The 21,273-nt window shown below is 35.0% G+C and overlaps 1 protein-coding gene across 6 annotated transcripts; it reads right to left on the bottom strand.

Annotated features, from left to right (window-relative positions):
* Nucleotides 1–493: 493 nt before the first annotated feature.
* LOC114294859 (B3 domain-containing transcription repressor VAL2) lies at nt 494–10,137 on the bottom strand. 6 transcript variants are annotated; one of them, XM_028239028.2, is made up of 13 exons: nt 9,803–10,137; nt 9,426–9,552; nt 6,403–6,484; nt 6,169–6,270; nt 4,976–5,631; nt 4,737–4,833; nt 4,464–4,638; nt 3,793–3,869; nt 3,207–3,632; nt 3,038–3,087; nt 2,433–2,546; nt 2,272–2,339; nt 494–1,512 (listed from the first exon to the last, which is right to left on the bottom strand). In XM_028239028.2, exons 2-13 carry the CDS (start codon nt 9,536–9,538, stop codon nt 746–748), a joined length of 2,727 nt encoding a protein of 908 aa, XP_028094829.2. In that variant the 5' UTR covers nt 9,539–9,552; nt 9,803–10,137; the 3' UTR covers nt 494–745. The 6 variants fall into 6 exon arrangements, with proteins under 6 accessions (XP_028094829.2, XP_028094830.2, XP_082747291.1 ...); XM_028239029.2 differs by having other exon boundaries at nt 9,679–10,136; XM_082891165.1 differs by having other exon boundaries at nt 3,207–3,524; nt 9,679–10,136.
* Between the last annotated feature and the right edge of the window lie 11,136 nt (nt 10,138–21,273).

The following is a 21,273-nucleotide window of genomic DNA, read 5'->3' as shown; positions in this document are numbered from 1 at the left end:
TGAATTAAAGGTGTATAGACTTTTTGTCATGCGATAATTTCAAATTCGTCTTCAACTTCAACGGTCAAGTCTGATTCAGTTGGTCTTCTGCAAGTCATTGTAGTCCCTTTGACAATCCAAGAAAGGAGAAAAGCCTATAGAAAAAAAAAAAAAAAAAAAAAAAAAAAAAAAGAAGAGAAAAAGGAAAAGAAAATACAGGGTGGAAAAAATGAGTTGCATGGCCAAACAGAAGATAGTGATTCAATACGTCCTTTTTAACAGAATTTTTGAAGAGATTTGTGGAGCCAAAAAAAATGAAAATGAGGTACTCTGGCTAAGTTTAGATGACAGAAATTTTAAAAAGAATGACAATGTGATTACTGATGATCTATTTTGACAAAAATTATACACTTCTTAATAGAAATCTCATATTTACCAAAGAATATCTTGCATAACATTGACACAATAATTATAATAATTATAAGTAATCTCGAAACTAGTAAATGGCTTATGGTTTAACTAGTCAAATCCAAAACATATTCTTGCAACTACAAAAATCATTTGTGTATGTTACAAACTATAGAACATATACACTTGCACTCTCCAACTATAGTGTGTATGCTCATCATATTCCAGAGAACCAGAAGATAAAACATATAATTAGTAATTATGGAAAAGAAAAAAAAAAAAAGAAAAGAAAGAGAGAGAAATAAAAGAAATCCCACCCAAAAGAGCAAAAAGGCAAATAAAGTCGAGAAGAAGAATTTCAGGAAGGATCATTCCGAGTTTGGTCAAGGTCATCGCCCCTGCTCTCCAGCTCTTGAACCACAGGAGCAACACAATGATCCTCCTGAACCCGTCCCTCACTCTCTCCAGCCGCTTGTGCCAGTGAATGTGATCCTGAACTACCTTGTTGCTCAGAAACCAAGCTTGTAAGACCATTCTGTTTCAGATAAGTTTCCAAAGGTAAACTCGCCACTTGAAGAAGACTCATCATGCTCACATTTGTCGACCCTTGATGCAAGTGTTCTTCGTGCTCCGGATCACAATTCAAATCTAATCCTCCCTTGCCAATTTCAGGTAACTTGAGGGATAGATTGTTACTTTGTGCCAATATATCCTTGTTATCTAAAGAATCACGGTTAGATGTTACCTGTCTAATTGTGCTGTCGACTTCAGATTCATCCTTAGTACCCCACAAATAATGATTCCTCTGAGCGATCTCTGCTTCGCGCTCTGATTGACGCTTCTTTTTTCGCATCATTAGGGTTTTAAAACGGCGTTTGACTGTCATGCATACATTGCAAGTACATGTTGGCTTGTGCTTGCCCTTCCCACTTGGGGGTTGGATGCACACAATGCATGAGCAGCCGGGGCGGTGCCTTGGGTGTTTGGTAGTGGTTGCAACCGTTGCAGCACCTGGGTCAGTTGCATCGTCTCCAAGCACTGCAGCATTGGCCAGAGCATCTAGGCCTGCAGACTCGTGCTCTTGCACCAGCCTATGGCTTGTTACCATTCTCCGTTTTTTGAAATCTGTGCAACCGTTGAATGAGCAGGTAAGTATAAAAAAGGTCTCAAGATTTGTATAAGATAGGACATATGCCACACAGAACCAGGTTTCAGTGAGTAGATTAAATACACAAGGGCTTCAACCCAAAAAAAATAATGCTGACACACCTATATTTTATAACATGTCAACCCAAAACCTTCCAACCCACCCTCTTGTTTTTGAACGATCTGACCCACCCTAATCCACCTATTATTAACACACTAATGCACAATAAAAGATAATGTGGAAAAAAAGAAAATTCCATATTCTAAATGTACACTTTGGGTCTAAGAAGCACAAACATGGACATGTGACACGACATGAGCATGCCATCATGACAATTTCAAAAAAAAAAAGACACGACACGTAAGAAACACACACAAAGTATATGGCTTTATATATATTTTTATATGTGTAGTATATAAATATTTTATTTAAAGTTAAATAAAAAAAAATACACAACAAACATGAATTTCTAAAGTTTTTAGGAGGACGGATTAACAAGTAAAAATCTATATTGCTTTTCTTTTATCATTACATTCTAAGTTATTTTTTTAAAGTTAGTAACGTGTTTCATGTGTCTAAGTGATGTATATGCATCCCTCAAGTGTCCAACTCTGTCCAAGTCAATTTTTTTAAAAAAAATATAGGGCATGCTTGGGTGTGTGTTGGACATGGACATACTACCTTCTTAAAATTATCCACTTTGTCTAGATAGAACATGGCAATGTGAAGCATCATACCTTTATTAAGTCTGAGAAGACTTTCGAGTTCCCTTGGGCTCAATTCATCTGGTGCAGAACATGAGCACCTGAGGACACAAAAATAATGTGTAAAATATTTATTCAATGCTCTTTGATTTGCAGAATTTTCCTTGTATGGAAACACAAATGTCATAACTAACCTGCATTGATCCAAAATATTGTCCGAGCATGTCCATTTAGGAGGGAGAAGAATATCAGCTGGCAACCTTCGCCATTTAGAGCAACTATCACACTGAGTCCATTGCTCTTGGCCCCTGTATTATCACCCACATCAGTTCAGCATTAGATAGATTTACTTTACCAAATCCCTTGAAAAATTTGTAGGTCTTCTCAAACATATAAAGCAGTTGGAACAATTGATGATTTAACAGTTCAGCATTATTGGGCCCATTCTTAGCAACTTAAGCTTTGGGAGCAATTGGTGCTTTAACAGTTTTACCAAATGGTATTCCTACAAGGCAACAAGTTTGACATTTCAATAACATTTGCAATTTGAAAAAGATCAGGATTATTGAAGCATTGTCAAAGATGTGAAACAAAAATTGGAAATGCTTTATCTTAAAAGCTCTCAAAGATGTTACTCAATAGTTTTAGAAATCGTTTCCCAAGGAACTGATTCCCCTCATGGGGGTAGAGTTTCTGTAAACATGATCCAGGAAGGGTCCTTTCAATATGAGATTCACTTAGCATTTATGCCCAAACTTCTGATACAAAAAAGGGTTATGATAGGATATGAAATCCTTACCCCGTCAAACGGGCCACAAAAATGCTCCTCTTCCCAAAAACAGGGGGCTCCTGAATAAAAAATAAAGTAAATTACCCATATCTCGCATATGTTGGAATGACAAAAGATCACTTAATTGAACAAGGTATATAAAAACATAATATTTCAGAATTGTGGAAAAATTTCTTACTTCATATTCTTCAAATTCATGGTCCTCAATAGTGACAATGCTTGGCTTCTCACTGACGGGTGGGCGGAGCATATCCTGTGCCTCTTCCCATGTAAGTTTCAGCTCCAGAGCATCTTGGCTATCAATAAGCAACCTCTTACTTTTCGACCCAATATTTCGGCTTCTTTTTCTCTCTTGCACCAGCATTGATTGGGGCAGCAAACCATCTTTCGTGTCACTTCCATGCTTGTCCATGACGTGCCAGCTGAAATCTCCCCCAGCAGAATTCAAATGTTTTGACAGTGCATTTAGATGGGGATCCGTGCTTCCCTTCAGCGACTGAAGAAGGCCAGAGTAACCACTCGTCATGGATAGATTCTCAATAACACCCGAAAAGAAAGGTTCACTTGAAAGAGCACCATTAGGTATGGCAGACAGATGGGTGGCCTGTTTATTTAATAATTTTTACATCAATATTATACAATTCAAGTTTGCCAACATGAAAACTCACTAAGACTTATTAGTATGTGGAGGCAGATATTAGAGAACTGAGCCTTATACAAGAGAAATATTATAGTAGTGAAGAACCCTCGTCAAAGCCCATTACCTGCATAGCAATACTGTTTGATGCTTTTCGAAACCCCATAAGAAGCTTTCCTTCTGGGTCCATGCGGCTGAACGTTACTGGGAAAAAAAAGAAGACAGAAGATTATTTAGAGTAAAAAGATAGCATTTACAAAAAAAAAGTGCAAAGCTAATCTCATGATTGACATGACCCTTTATATGTTACACCAAGTAATTGACAAGAATTCTTGAACAGTAGCTTTTACGTAGCACTTAACATATGATCAAGTGATTGAGGCATCACAATGTAATTTCAGAATACACTAGCCGTGGATTGCAGAGTAGGATCAAAGACACAGTTAAACAGCAAAACAATAATAGCAAAACAAACCTCCAAAAAAATAGAATAAATGAAGGAAGAATGACACACGAGACTTTTAATCTCAAACCTCATCATTGATGATATACGTGAGCTAATAACAATGACCAAAGGTATGGAGATTCAGCTTTATCATCACTTTAATACAAAGGAGAAAATCGCGGGTACATTGAAATGATAATAGTTTCTAGTAAATACCATAATTCATGGCAATATGCATACGCGTCACATAAGAGTGGAGAACTTTAGAACCGTCAAAGGCTAGCAAGAGCCTATTGAAAAATTATAAATGTCATGTCTATTGAATGTTAAGTAAAGCAGGCACTCAATAATACCAGTATCTCCAGCCTGTAATTGCATGGATTGTATGCAAGGGGTTACACCCTCCAAAACGTACATTCTGCTGTTATTATTCGGCCAAAATCTGAACTGAAATACCCATTCTTTGCCTTTCACATCTTGAATCCTCAAAGGCAGGCCCTCTGGCTGAGAGATTGGTGGAAAATATGCCTGCATAGTGATTCAATTTTGCTCATAATAAGTTTAACTCAGATGGGAAACAAATTAGTTATGGTGCCTATCAGCCAAAACAGTGCAGTGAAACTTACTTCAGCACATGCTTTTGGCAGAACCAAGCGACCAATTCGACCAGCATCACTAGCACTCAGAACCTTCTCAAACAATGGCACGATGGTGGAATTGGAGCTTGAAGATCACACAGTTAAGAATATAGCTGATTGGATCAGTGAATAAGCATGAATGCCATATGGTTATATTAACAATCAATGTATGGTTATACACGTGGATTATGACAGTTAAAAAAACAGTTTGACTTATATGTGGATACTCTCCGGATATTTGTTGTAACTCTTGGTCTGTAATCCTAGGCCAATAACGAGGAAGCAACTGATTCTTCACCCGCCCCTCAGCAGGTGGCCTCGCAACACGAATCTGTGGAACCATACCAGCATTCGTCTCCAAACCAGCAGCAACGATGGCCTTGGGGGGCTTGGGCAAAAGATGACGAGACCTAGAAACTTGTTGCAAGGAAGAAATTGTTTTTCCTGATTCCCTTTCTTCAATTACTGCACCAGGAAAGGGATTTGGGTTTCCTGAAGGAGCAGTCAAGGCAATAGTCAAATTTGTCTGAGCCAGCGATTCATCTGTGTCTTTGATTCCCATGTTAGTTTTATATGTGTCTACTTTGGCAGTTTCAGATGATCCAACGGATGCTTGATTGAAATTTGATGAATTCATTGTTCCAACTTCACCCGGAGCAGGCAAGACTTCTTCCTCTTTGATTTGACCACTGTTTGCGTGGTTATTGTGAGATGGAAGCAAGTCTTTCAAGCCATTGAGTTCTTCATTACTGTCTGACTGCTTAAGATTCATATTGTCAACATTACCACCATCCATTTGATTGTCTACAGAAGTCAATCGCATTTCACCATCATTATTTGTTGTTGACATGCTGAGTCCTTTAGGCTTTTCATCATTTAAGGCCTGCAGGGGAAATTTAGGAGCACATAAATTATTTTAGGAAAAATTTCAAAAACTAATCACAAGGAAAAATCTTTCAAAAATTTTGGCATCATGTTATCTATATTGATGCTAATATATGCAAGAAAGAGCCAACTGAATAACATTCTTCTATATTTTTTCTTCTTATGGTAGAAACAAGAGGACTTGAGCCCCCAGACAGGTTCAGAAACGTGGCCTTAAGGCCCTTAATCATAAAGTATACATAATCATATATTGAACCTCCACCATTTTATTAAAAATATAATTAAACCTCTGCCATTGAGAGATAAGTAGAGATAACAACCATTAAAGTATATGTGCATGCAGTCCCAATTTGAGCCTTAAGATCAATCAATTTCTAAAAAAGGTGCAATTCTATGACTTCACACGCTCATTTGTTTGCAATGGACAACAACAGTAGAAACACTGACACAGGGTGTACACACCATAAACTTCTAAAGAGATATGTGTGTGATGTGTTTGACAGATAAAATAGATATATCTGTGACTTGATCTTACAGGTTGAAGTCCCAAACTTTTTGTGCACCCAATGCATCTCACCCCACCACTGTCAAGTAGCTCAAGCAAAGAGCTGGAAGCAATGCATCCACAATGGAGGCGCTGTGAACAACAAAATCTATTAGATTTTCTAAGCACAGCAACAAGAAATGAGTGAGGGTGAGCCCAGGAAGAGGAAAGATGGAGGCGATGGAGGTAAATATATGAATATAAATAATCGCACTATTGGCTCACCTTCCCACACAAAGAGCACTCCCTCCAGCCAGTATCTTTCAAATGGAACGTGTCGCAGAAGACTAGTTGCTCATAAGCAGACCTGGAGTAAATAAAGAACATACATTTGAGATAATCATATGGAGGAGAAAGTCTGTGTTCTCCTATAAAATATAATTTGCAGCTTGTCATGTATTATTGTCAATAAATGGCAACTATGAGTCCAACTGATTAATATTTTGATCATTAACCTAATTTCTCAAAACAAAAGGATCCCCAAAATTGCAAAACACTTCTTATGAGGAAGAGCGGCAAGGAACCTAACTAATACTTTATAGTCAACTTTGGGGCCTGAAATGTTTCAGTGTCTTGCCATATCACGGCACCCTATTCTCTCTTAGGTTGTTAGGTAAAACCTCCCCATTTATGGAAGACCAAAAATGGCCCCAAGCTACTTCACATGGGTCCTCCAACATGTGCGATGTACTATATCAGACACAAGACAACATTGATATGAGTGTGGGATATGGGTCTAACATGTTTATATAGAAACGGCATCTCCCAAGAAAAATTCTATAAATTTAGTTCTATTCCTCAGTGTTAATTAGATTACTATGGCCACCTCAGATTTGTCTTCAAAATACACATCAAACACCATAATCACACAACAATGGCCGCACCCCAATAAATGTTATGGCCAATGGCTATTGACTACTATCAAATATATATATAAAGCTTGACAATGTCAAAGCAAGGCATAGATCTCAATATAGGCAAACTTACATTCCTTCTAATTATGCTTAATTGTGTGCTAATATTTGGATTTTAATTATAGTTTTTAACTTGGAAATTAAGGTGGAGTTTCATGAGGTTTGGACAGGCTTAGGACCAAGAAAAAGGTACAACAAAGCCATTAGAGCATCTGGTGATGCAGCATGAACCAACTATTTTGAACGAAAATTTCATGTAGTGCTCTAGCAGTCATTTATTGAGCTCCAGCACCCATAAGCCAAAAGGTTTTCTTCTCTTATTAAACTAGGTTTTAGGAGTTTCTTGGTATAAATAGATGTAAAAACACATCATTAGGGATCTTCATCCTACATCATCTTATATTCAATACATAGATTTTGTCCATTCTTCTTCATTGATTGTTAACCTTTTTGCTAAGGGTAGGGATGAAATCCCAATGGATTCTTTGCGAGTATTCCTCCGATTTAATAATGGTTTTTAATTCTAGAATATTCTGATTGATTGCTTTAAGTATTTTTGACAATTGTTCTGTATAATTCCTTATTCTATTGTTGATTTTGGGCACGATAGAAGCTTGTAATTCCTTACAAATCAAATAATTAACTTTTTATTGTGTGATCAATCAATCAAAATAATAGATATTTTGGAATATTTTTCTATGAGATCAATGTTTTTAATCTTCTGATTGGGAATACCTTTATGTATGTTTCAATTGAGTTACACAAACTGAATATAAAATACAACAAATGAGATATTGGTGGGTGATTAGTGATGCCTTTAGAGACATTGGTGGCGATCCTTGATGCTTTTGTACTCTCTCAATGTTTTTTTTTTTTTTTTACACATTTACTTTTCGTTAGTTAAACCACCAAACTCATTCAAACATCTTGTTGATATAATACTTCACAACATCTTGCAGTTGGACCACCAAACTCATTCGACCTCAAACTCACCAAAATATAATACTTCACAACATCTTGCAGTTGGGAGTGCATCATTAAAGTCGTGCCACTCAGTTGTATGCTGTCTTCTTCTTCTCCAACCTCTTCTAGAAGTTGTTTTCTTGTTGATTTGTTGAGTTATACAATTACTCACTCGATTGATGAAAGGGTTGACAATAACATCATAAATACACACGACAACCCTTGGTAATGTTTTTCTGTCCTCTTCTCTTGAGTTTTTCATCTAAGAGGTTAGTTCCTAAAGGTTCCTAAAGCCAAACAGGCAACGTCTAAAACCAAGGGACAAATTTTTTTTTATTTTTTATTTGGAAAGAAAATATCTTGTAAGAAAATTATTGGGGTTGATATCTATGTCATAACATGCCTACATGCATGAGAAAAGTTCCCAAACCCCCATTTTACATAAGGTTAAAAAACATCCAATAGGAAGTGTTGTAATTCACATAATTATCATACTCAACTAAAATTTAAATTCAGTAATATTTGAGTAATGCTATACGTTTCTTATCACTAAATACAAAATAATGGGTCCCGCGTGTATTTATTAATTCGGGTTCCACTGCCCACTTCTTTGTGTCTAGTGGTAAGAAATCAATTTATGTATGGCATTTTCCTTATATTTTTAAAGGAAAAAAAAAAAAAAAAAAAAAAAAGAGAGGAGATAATTCAATTGTTTGTAGATGTTAAATGGGTATAGCCACCCACTTTGAAGTTTTGAGTGGCTTTAATAGACACCGATATTAATAACTAATTAAAAATTAGTACACACTAACTATCAAGTTGTCAATTACAATATTTTTTGTGTGCCAATTGATAGAAAAATTATGACAATGCACTAAAATACAATTTTAAAATCCAGCAGTGCTACATCCACACAATTTCTTCTTCTACAATCTCCTAATGACATGGCAACACCGAATGTATGTAAGGAGAGTTTTGAGGAAACAACGTTTCCAAATTTTCTTTTGGGGGAGAAATTGTGAATGAATCATTTTTCTTTAAAATATGTAGAAATTAGTCTACCACAACCCAACAAAATTGCATTATGATCTCCAAACTGCAAACAAGAATCCAAAATAAAATTCTCATCTCAATTACCTATAAAAACAGATCCCATAAATAGAATTTAAAAAAGACCCAATTTAATCCTATGAGAGAGGAAAAAGAACAAAACCAACCCCTACAAAAGAGGTATTTAAAGACATAAATTGAAGCCTCAAAACATACAGATCTCAGACAAAAAAGATATCCAAAAAATACCATGAAATTTAAAAAAAAAATTCAAAACTAAAAAAAATTAATTTTTTTAAAAATTGATGTGAATTTTATTACCCGCACTTATCGCAGAGATTGGCGAATTCACCAGATCTCAAAGGCCAACCTTTCTTCCACTCATTCGACGATGAAGCCCCACACAAACCATTCGTACAAGCTCTCGAACCCATTCACGAACCCAAATCTGCAAAATTCAAAAAAATTCAAACCCAATTCCCAAAAGCCCTAACAAACCCTGTTTCAAAAAATTCTTACACACTCAATTAGTCAACTGACAAAGCATCATAGCATATACAAAAACAGACAAAACCTTAACACGTATATATATATATATAACTATATATGTGAAGCTATATATTCAACAGCTCTGTATTCAGATGCGAATTAAAGGAAAAAGAAGACATGGGCTTTGATTCGTGGAACTGTTGGATTACTTTGAAAGGTTAGGATTTTCGACCGTCGGAGTTTGGCCGGCCGGAGATGCGGAGGGGGTGGTTGTGGGTCAGATTCCGGTGACCGGAGAGGTGGTCGGAGAAGAAGGGGGATGTGCATGCGAAGTGAGAGAGAGAGAGAGAGAGAGAGAGAGAGAGATGTGCATAGAAATGCATGCACGACACTTGAAGGCTCGGCGAGCTCTCTCACCTTTTCTTTGTTTCCACTAGGCTCTGTGTTTTTTTCTTTTGGATAATAATTTGCAAATTTAAAAATTCGAAAAAAACAGGGGATTTGTTCTACTTGCTGGTGTAGGTATTGCCTTGAACTCGCCCCATGAAAATTATCCAACAACAATTGTATAAATAATTTTTAGAAAAATTTTATTAAAAAAATCTTAATATTTGACCTTTGTAATAAAATAATTTTTTAACTTTATTTTGACATCTAAATTAAAATTCAACTTTTTAGTTTTTTATTTTTTAAGATCACATAATCTCAAAAAATTGACTTTTAATCTGTTTCTCATAATATTTTTTTCAATTAAAATTATTTATCTATTTTTGTTAAGTAAAATTATTAGAAAAATAATATTTTAGTCATTAAACCTAATGTAAGTGTACATAATATATATATATATATAATATTATTTTTCTTTGAGTTAAATAACTAAAATATTTTTTTGCCCCGTCAATTTTACCTAACGAAAATAAGTAGATGGTTTAAACTGAAAACAAATCAAAAAATTAAGGTATAAATTAACCAAATTAAAAAGCTCATGATTTATTTTGTCATAACAGTCAAATCTTGAATTATTTTTTTTATTATTATTTTGTACTTTTTCTTAATTTTTAATTTGTGCATGTTTTTTTTTTTAATTTCTTTTTTTTAATAATAATCTTAATATGTTTACTACATAGGATATGTAAGTACACTCAAAAATTTTTTTATTGAATATATATATATATTTTTTTGATCAGCAACAAACAAAGATATATTAAGGCACAAGGCCAAGAAAAAAGAGGATAAGGCATCCTTTACAAGAAAGATGGAAAACAAAACCAAAACTTAACAAAAGAAAATACAAAAAGATAAACAAACTAAAACTATACAGTACAAACTGACACCCAACTTGTAGCAATAAAAAAAAAGTAGAATTTTTTGGAATACTAAGCTCGCTGCGGCCCAAAAAGATGCCAAATATCTCATTCTATCCCATAAATAATTTATATCCCGGGCAACTCTTTCGAAAACACGCACAATTAAATGGAAATTTTTTTTTTACTACCATTAACCTTTAAATCAAACAAACAAGAAGGAATTAATTATTTACAACCGTATTCTTTTTGCATCCACCATAACCTTCCTCCATTGTTAACCTTTATTTTGCTCCCAATTTACGGAAAAAAAAAAAAAAATCATCTTTTATGTAATTTCATAAATGTAAACCAAGCTAATTAATACTAACACATAAATAAATATATTTTATTTCAAATCTCTAACATCATATTGCCATCATATTAATAATTTTATCACTCAATTTTACAAGGCGCTTATAATTTCAACCACTTTAATCCATAAAACAAAGGTGACTTGAAAAGTTGTACATGTACAACTTTTAGGTTATATGCACAGTGATCTTTTAAATTTTTCAAAATTATCACTTTTACTTTCCGAATTATAAATATATAAATAAATCTCTAAAATTATTAAAAAGTGTCACTTTAGCGCATAAAATATAAAAATATATAAATTAACTCCCTAAACTATTGTTATGTTTCAATTTGACCCATTCTATTAGAGAATTCAATTTATACGTTTTTATAATTTAATAAATAAGTTTTATAGTTTATAGGACAAAATAATATTTTTTAATAATTCAAAGAATACATGAACCATTTTGGTAATATGAAGTTTCAATCAAAACGTCATCATAAAATCTATTATTTTTTAATTTTTTTTCTAACTCTAATTTTCAAAACAATCCATAATAAAGTTTAAGCTTGCCTTTGGTTGTGTTTTGTAAATGTGATTTGAGAGTATGAGTTTTATTTTGAATTTGTGTGTTGTAGAATTATGATTTGAGTGTAGAAAATTTGTTTGATAAAGAGTTTTGAAAATAGTTTTGGAAAAGAGGTTTGATTTGAGTGGGGAATTGTTGATGTGGCATTTGATATGTGATATAAAAATTTACAACTCATAACTAAACATACAACTCAAAATTATTTTAAAACACATAAAAAATTTTAAAAATTTCAGAAAATATTTTTCTCGAGTATGTAAATCAATTGCCAAAAAAAAAATCTGGAATTCAGAGGACATCCGGGTGGACGTCCCTAAGGACATCCGGGTGGTCTTCCGGGTAGACTTCCTCAGGCAAAATTTTGACAAAAAACGCGGTCTGTGCATTAGAGTTCTCTGCAGAGAGCGTGAAAAATTGATTTCAAAACTATAACCAAACATCATACTCAAACACACGTGTAAAAAATTGATTACAAATCACAACCAAACCGAACCTAACATATTTTGGTGATCAAACAATTTTATTTTTTTTACTCCCTCCGTCCCAAAATATTAGTCCCTTATTCCATTTTTCATTGTCCCAAAATATTAGTCCCTCTTTATAAATCAAGTACAAAAATAATGTAAATTTCCTATTTTGCCATTCTTTTAAATTAATAAATAATTTAAAAAGTACAATTATGACATTAATATTCTCAAAAAATGTACTATCAAAAGGGTAATTTTGGAAAACCAACTTTTTTCAAATGCAATAAGTGTACTATCAAAAAAAGTTGAATTCTCTAAAAGGGACCAATATTTTGGGACGGAGGGAGTATTTTTTTTTGCGAGACCAAACAACTTTATGTTGATGGCTATATGTATATAGACAAACAGTACAATACAAACTGAGCATAGCACATTATTTTTTATTTTTTTATAGATAGGGAATGTAGCGTGCCATTAATTGTCATATTTTTTACAATGTCTGGTGATTATGACATGCTAGTGTGTCTTAATTATGCTTTATAGGGTTAGATTTTTCTGAGTTTGGGAGCAAGTAAAAGGGATGTCAAGTCTATTACAGGTGTGTTTGGTTTGGATTGGATTTTTTAGATTAAGTTTTTTGAAAATTGATTTTTTTAATTTTTATATTTTTTGTTTTTAATGAATATTTTTTAAATTTTAAATATTTTTTTTATTTTTTTAGATGTACCTTACTTAGATGTATCTAAAAAGTAAAAAATTTGTAAAAAAATATTTTAACAAATTAATAAATACATAAAAATACAAAAAAAATGTACTGAATTCTTCTATTTTTTTTATATTTTTGGTATTTAGTGAATTTTTAAAATATTTTTTTTACAATTTTTTTACTTTTTAGGTGTATTTATGTTAGGTGTGTCTGAAAAGTAAAAAAAATGCTTAAAATATTAAAAAAATTCAGTAAAAACAAAAAAACACGAAAAATAAGAAAGTAAAATTTTCTGAAAAGTATTTTTTGAAAAGTGAAAACAAGCAATTAGTTTTACCAATAATGCTTGAGGCCTCGAATTTGTACTGAATTTCTTTTTTTTTTTTTTTGGCTGTGTTAGTTAGCTTTTTTTTTTTAAATATTTTCTTTTTATAAAGGTGATTATGTGTAAGGATGTGTTAAAAAATTAGATATCATACATCAACTCAGCTTATATGGTTTGATAAGGTGAGTTAGTTGGATTAGACTGGTTGGGTGTCCGAGTCTTCCTAATTTGAAATAAAAATACAGTATGCACTCATATAAAATTATATAAAATTAAAAAATTTTAATCAGTAACTTAATTGATCAGTCAATTTTATTACTCAATTAGTCCAATTTAACTCACTCACCTTATCAAACCATATAGGTTGAGTTTTTTTTTTCTCCTTTTATTTGTTGGGTTGTGTTGGTTTTTTTTTTTTAAGAAAAATTAATTTTATTTATTTGTTGGTCTGTGTTGGTTTGGTTTTTTTTAAAGATGAGGCCTCTAGCACTACCGTTAGTTTTAATCCTCTTTCCGTCTTAAAATAATAATTTTTATAAGAGTTTTTTTTAATAGTACAATTATTATATTTTTAAAATATTAATTTTTTTAAAATTACCTTTTGATAGTAAATTTTTTAGGAATATTAATTATCATAATTATAATTTTTATATTATTAATGAATTTAAAAGAAAGACAAAATAATAAATTTGTATTATTTTATTTCTTAATTTTTGAAAAGGGATTAATATTTTATAATAATAAAAAATTAAATGAGAGACTAATTTGATAAAACAAAAAAACAAAAAAAAAAAAAAACTCATTTGATGAAAAACAGTTCATTTATATTAGGATTATTCTGGGAGACACACTCTCAAATTTAAAAGAAAGTGTCCTGTGTAAATTAAGACATTTATTGTATTAATTATAACAAATGTTATAATTAAAAAAAAAATTAGCGACTAATAACCAAATATCAACTAAATTTTTTTCTCAATCATAACTAAAATAATAATCACAATAAATCATAATCAACATCTTAACTAATAATTAATACCATAATGAATTATAAACAAGACATAATTAACACTAAGCTATGCCATAACCAAATTCTACAAGAGTCACAATTGAGACATACGATATACATAAAAATATAGGAAGTGTATTATAAAATTATAATTTATATTAATCATTAAAAAAATTAAGTCAATCTAATTAATAATCATAATATTTTTATTTCACCATATTTATTTTAAAAAAACTAGTAATTTATTTTTAAAAACATACTTACTCTTTATTTTTTAAAGACATTTACAATAAAATGAAAAGCTATGCATTTTAGATCAATCTAATTTTTTCTACTATTGATATTTATTGAGAGATTAAACGGTTCCTATTATTAAAACAAATAACATAATAAATTCCAAGGATCCTTCAAGTTCAGCCTTATTTTTGCATATTTAGAAAAAAAATTTAAAAGAAAAAAACTATTTGTGAAGTAGTTGACACGTCCACGGTGTGCAATCAAATCTGAGTAGGAAAAAAAAAAAAATACAAAGAAGCATTGTAAAATAATAAAATTATACATATTAATTCGTACTTTAATTAATATAAATGATATAATTTTATTAATTTTAAGTTTTTATAATTTATATAATAAATGAGATTTATAATTTTAAATTTATAATATATATTAATATATTAATTAATATATCAATTAATACAATTAACACGATTATAAAAATGTTATGAAGAGACAAAATTAGCAATCAAGCAACATTGCAAGTACGACGTTGGGACATCAGCGTAAAATGCGCCACTATGCGCTTTTTAATACCTTATCGGATATTTCTCGCATGCAGGTACAATCGCAGCCTAAATTACCATAATATCCCTCTGGCTTTTCCCTTTTTACGCCCGAGGCTCTGTACTGTCCAGGTATGGCGTGGTACAGATACGATCAGCACCGTTGATATGTAATCGCATCGCAGGGTAAGAAGAAAGAGTGACGTCATGGGTGGTAGGTGATGATGTTAGGTGTCCTGGATGAGCGCCCACCCACCCATAAGTGACAGTGAAGTGCTAACCCCCACCACCACCACCAGCCGCAAAGCACTGAACCCCCATTACGTCGCTCACATTATCCCAAGCAAAAATTATGGCCAATGCCACGTGGCGTTTCATTATTTGAGAAATACTTCAGATTATCTCCAACAGTGAATTAAATTTGACATCAAATTTAAATTTTGGTAAAAAAAAATATTTTTTGGTACTCCAATCATTTCATCAAATTGATATCAAAATAAGAATTCAACAAAAAAATCATCAAACTGAGAATAAGCTACAGATTTTACCAAATTACTGTTCCTGACCGTTAGAAGAGCTGAACCGGTTAACCAGCCGGTTGTCAGGCCGATTGACCAACCGATCGACCACTAAAAGTTTCAAACAGTTCAAATGGGTTGGTTCAAACAATTCAAAAAAAATAATCAGTGTGTTTGGTTTGAATTTTTTGAATTAAATTTTTTGAAAACTGAGTTTTTTGATTTTCGTGTTTTTTTGTTTTTAGTGAATATTTTTAAAATTTTAAACATTTTTTTACTTTTTAGATGCACCTTACTTAGATATATCTAAAAAGTAAAAAATTTGTGAAAAATTATTTTTAAAAATTAATAAATACATAAAAATACAAAAAATGTACTGAATTCTCATATTTTTTTTTGTATTTTTGGTATTTAGTGAATTTTTAAAAGGTTTTTTTCAATTTTTTTTACTTTTTAGGTATATTTATGTTAGGTATGCCTAAAAATTAAAAATTGCTCAAAATATTAAAAAAATTCAGTAAAAATAAAAAAATACGAAAAATAAAAAAGTAGAATTTTTTGAAAAGTGTGTTTTGAAAAGTGGTAACCAAGTATAATATTTTTGCCTTACTGGTCAACTAGCCAGTCGACCGACCGGTCGACCAACTGTTCGACCATTAAAATGTTCAAACAGTTCAAATAGGTAGGTTCAAACAATTCGAAAAAAATAAAAAATAAAAAATTGCCTCACCAGTCGACTAACCGGTTGTCCCTAGAGCAAATTTGATGAAAATCAATCATTGGAGCATTCTGTATCAGATTGAGAAAATGGTCATTTTTTTACTCAGATTTGGTGAAAAATTAGACGAACCGTTGGAGCTGCTCTTAGACCACTAATTAGTGGTGGCTCTAATAATGTGGCAGTGGGTCCCACCCACTGCAATATTGTGTTTGTGTCTTCTTTTTTTTTTTCTTTCAACTGCCACTTCATTAATGGTAGGATTAGTGATGGCAAATTAATGGTCTATGTACGGAAAAAAAAATAAATCTTCTCATATAATCCTGTTGACCAAGTTTGCGCTCCTCCGTACGATGTCGCCTTATCACCTGAAAACACAAACGTGAGCTAGCCGGCGGGTGTGTGTCGGAAACCTCTCCGATGCCTAAGTCAGCAAACTTGACAAATAGACAAAGCTCTATGAATTCAGAAAGCAAGGTTGTGTGTTACCTCTCCAAATGTGATGTTTGTGAGCTTTTATAGGTTTCGTGTGGCTTCTCATGTGTTACCTCTATACTTAATTCGGTTCTTCCCTATACAACCCTTACTTCGGCTTCTCATGTATAACCCATGGTGTGATTAGACCAAACTAACCTGTTACGACCGGTGTAACTCTAAGACCGGTCTAACTCTGAAGTTCCGTTAGACCGATCTTAGTTCGATCTTCCGTCGGACCGGACTAGCCTCACGGCCTTAGGACCGAACTAACTTGAAAATATCCACACGACCAGAGTAACTTACACGGCCATTTTACTCGGCCCTTTGCACTGTGGCTCATAACGGCCCATTACTCAGCTCGGCCCAATTTTCACATAAATCACCCTCTCAATTGCCCCTTAATTCCATCTGCACAACATGATAGGGATTACCTGTTTTATCAGCCGAGCTATGGTTTTTTAGCCTTTCCAGCCGAGCTAAATACCCTTTAGCCTATCCAACCGAGCTAAATTCACACTGGGCCCTAGTAGTCCGGTCAAAACGTCTCTTCATTCACAGCAACTGAAACGCTTCCCTTTCCAATGACACGTGGCAGGCTCTGATTGGCTGGGAGCAGCTGTCACGCCGCCCTCGTACTACGAAAAATTTGAACAGTTCCCGCTTTTTCTCTTTCGTCCCTTCTTTTACACAAAACACCTTCTATATTTTGGATTAACCACTATACTATTACATCTCTTCTGTCTCCATCCTGTGTTCTTGCTGTTCTTCCGTTGCACTTGAAGAGACTGTGATTTTACTGCCATTTTTTCCATCTTCAGTGTTTCTACGTCTTCGTTTGGTAAGCAACTGGAATCTGTCTATCTTTCTTTGCTTTCATTTACTTCAATGTACTTTGTTTCGTGTGTTTTTGCAAAACATATTCTTTCTATTTGCTTTGCCCTGTACTTTTCTGGAAAAACTTCATAAGAACCACTTGAATCTATGAAACCTGTAGAACACTGATTTTGATCCAAAATAACCACATAACCGAACTAAGATACTGTTTGTGCTACACGTAGATATGTCCGGATCATAACCGAACTAAAAACTTGTGAATATACCAGTAGTCTGAGTAAGTCACCATCTTCTGGTTGACTTTAGCCGAGATAAAATATAACGAACTAAGTCTGAAATTAGTATAACGGAACCATATGCCTTCGACCGAGCTAGGTCTCCGGGGCTAAGCCAGCTTTATTAGTTTTGAACCGAACTAAGAAAGCTGCCCCTAGAGGCTCAACCGAGGTACCGAGTATCTAGTTTAAAACCGAGATAGAACCAGTGGTACCACGTAGCCGAAGTAGAACTTCTTATCTTGCTTTTAATTTGTAACATAGCCCAATGATTTGTGCTTAACGCCTTTGTTCTTCACTTTGCAGACTTAGGCTACCCAAAAACTCCTCTGCGCGCTCAGCCGAGCTACTGAGCACGATTTTTGGACCGAACTTATTTTTTTTTTTTAACTTATAAATTAAATAGGGAAGTATAGGTTTTTGGTAGAGACCCCTAGTGGCATGGCCGAATTCCGAAGGGATTATGGCATACCAGACGATGTACACCTTACCCTAGCCAAGCAAGATATCATACCATGGGGCAAAGCAGGCTTTATACCCTTTACCCTGCTTTCAATAATAGAGACCAGACTAAGGTTTCCAGTCCAGCCCTTAATTTGTGAGTTTCTTAGGCAAACCAGACTATGCCCAACCCAACTATTCACCAATACATACCGGATAATAATGGGTATAGCCGAACTAAACCGCCAAGCAGGCCTGAACCTCGGTCTAACCGAAATCTTCCACCAGTACTCCATAGGTTCCAAAGACGACGGCTGGGTCTATTACCTTAGGATACGCCGTCGTAGAGAAAAAATAATAAAAGATACGCCGGATAAGGACTTAAACGATGATGACTTTTTCTGGGTGTCGGGCAATTTTGAAGACCAGCAAGCCCAAATCCCAGGCCGAAGTATAAACTGGAACAAAGGAGAACCTGGTATAGTTACTTAGGTTTTATGCATGCTTTTGTTTTACTTCGGTTTCAAATTTCATAACTGATCTAACAGTTGTATCCTTCTTGCAGACTCAGCTCATCTTGCATCCTTGTACAGTTACCCCAACCTGAACACACTCCGAGCCGCATTACGTTTTGAAGAAAGGAGTTGGGCTAAGCTTCTAAATTTTGAGCTGACCTACAGATATAGCGGTCGTCGAAAAGCCAGAGTGACCGATTTTCTTCTTGAAGACGCACCAGAACCGGACCCAACCTTGCCCGAAATCAGACTAATCCCACTAACCGCCGAAGAAGAGATGGCAAAAAGAAGCAGAGTCAGGGCCCTTCTGACCGAAACAAATAGGCCCGAAATACCTGAACCAAGTCAGGCTCAAGAGACCGTTGTTGCCCTTCCCTCTCAACAACCTTCTTCCTCACGTCGAGCTAAACGCGTCCGGACTTCCCAGACTGAACAACGTCTGGTTGACAAGGACGAGAACATCCTTCCACCGAGCCACCCTCTCCAAGTCCACAACCGGAGCCCTCGGACCGAGCCGCCTCAAAGTGGGCACCAAAACTGAAATTCCAAAACCGAGATATTCAAGACACCGATTCAGTGGTTGCTGAGAAGGGCCACTTGATGGCATTTAATCTTGCCAAGAGTGTCTGCCTTCTAGCCGACATGGAACACCACCAAAACCTGACCGAGCTGAGGGCCATCCGATTGGCCACCAAATCCATGATCCTGGTAAGATGCCCCACTTGTCTCTCGAATTTTTCCCGTCTTTCAGTTCGGTTTTGTCATTGATTTCTTCCCATTAATTTCAGTCTCTCCAAAAGAGCCAAATTGCCCATCAAAAGGTATTGGAACTCAGGAAAACGGCTAGGCAGGCCATGGCAGAGGCGGAGGAAAGAGCCACCGAACTGAAGGAGTCGCGCCAAAAAACGACCGAGCTGGAGGCCGAGGTGGCTCGTCTAACCGGACTAGTAACCTCGGCTGAAGCTGATAAGCAGAAGTCGTTGGCCTTGATGAAAGACAAGTACCTTCGAGAACTGGTCAAGCTTGAAGGGAAAAAGGACGCTGAGATTGCCGAGCTAAAGAAGAAAGCCGAAGATGCCGAACTGAAGGGCTTCAAGGAAGGCAAAGCTGCATACATTCAACAGTGTGAAGCCGCGAAGGACTTGTTCTTCAAGTGCGGCTGGAGGGGTGCTGTGGAGCAGCTTGGTTGTGGTCCCGACACCGAGGTCTTCAATGCTCCACAGAACTTTATTCTGGCCACACTGGCGGTGTATGCAGCCGAGCTACAGAAGCAGTTCCTTGAAGCGTCTGATGACGATGAGGTAGAGAATGAGCCAACTGGCACTCCGGTAGTCAAAGAGCAAGGCAACGGTCAACCAGTTCGGTTGGAGCCAACGTTTGAAGACCTAACTGTTGAGCCACCGGCTGACACCGAGCTGCCAGTTGCTTCTGAGGCTGACCTTCCAGCTGTAACCGGCGTGCAAGTTGATATTAACGCCGATCTTGAAGACCTTTTCAACTGATTCTGTAATTTTTTCTTTTTCTTTTGACTTGTAACCGGGCTGCGGCCCTTCCTTTGTACCTGTTTTTGACTTTAATGAAAATCTTCTTTTGTGCTCCGACTCTTATTCCGGTTTTGATTTGTATGCTTGCACTTGTAATGTCTTCTAACTGCGATTTGAACGAAATACAATATTTTTCGGCCGAGATAACTTATTCCGGCATTTACCGTGCTGCCTGACTAACCTTACTAGCCAACCACTCTTCTGCCGATATAATTACTTCGGGTGAAGAGAACCAAGAATGGTGTAATTCAGTTATCTGCTAAGTTGGTTTTGTCTAGCCAACTACTCTTTGGCCGAGGCCCTTACCTCGGCTAAAGAGTAACAAGAGTTGGTTTAATTCAGCCAACCACTCTTTAGCCATTTCCTTACTTCGGCTAAAGAGTACCAAGAGTTGGTTTAATCCAGCCAACCACTCTTTAGCCATACCCTTACTTCGGCTAAAGAGTACCAAGAGTTGATTTAATCCAGCCAACCACTCTTTAGCCATTCCCTTACTTCGGCTAAAGAGTACCAAGAGTTGGTTTAATCCAGCCAACCACTCTTTAGCCAATCCCTTACTTCGGCTAAAGAGTACCAAGAGTTGGTTTAATCCAGTCAACCACTCTTTAGCCATACCCTTACTTCGGCTAAAGAGTACCAAGAGTTGGTTTAATCCAGCCAACCACTCTTTAGCCATTCCCTTACTCCGGCTAAAATGTATGAAAAGTTGGTTTAATCCAGCCAACCACTAAGTTTTTGTAGCCAACTTAGAATAAAGTTTTTGGTTTTTCCGACCAAACGTCCTGCAGCCTGGATCCTTATCCTGGGCTTAGGAGGGGTGTTGGTTTAATCCAGCCAACCATTCT

The sequence above is a fragment of the Camellia sinensis genome, chromosome 10 (genome assembly GCF_055761805.1).
Source record: "Camellia sinensis isolate YWXY chromosome 10, ASM5576180v1, whole genome shotgun sequence".
NCBI classification, from domain to species: domain Eukaryota; kingdom Viridiplantae; phylum Streptophyta; class Magnoliopsida; order Ericales; family Theaceae; genus Camellia; species Camellia sinensis.
The sequence above is the reverse complement of the archived record's forward strand: the minus strand, read 5'-3'. Positions and strand labels throughout refer to the sequence as shown.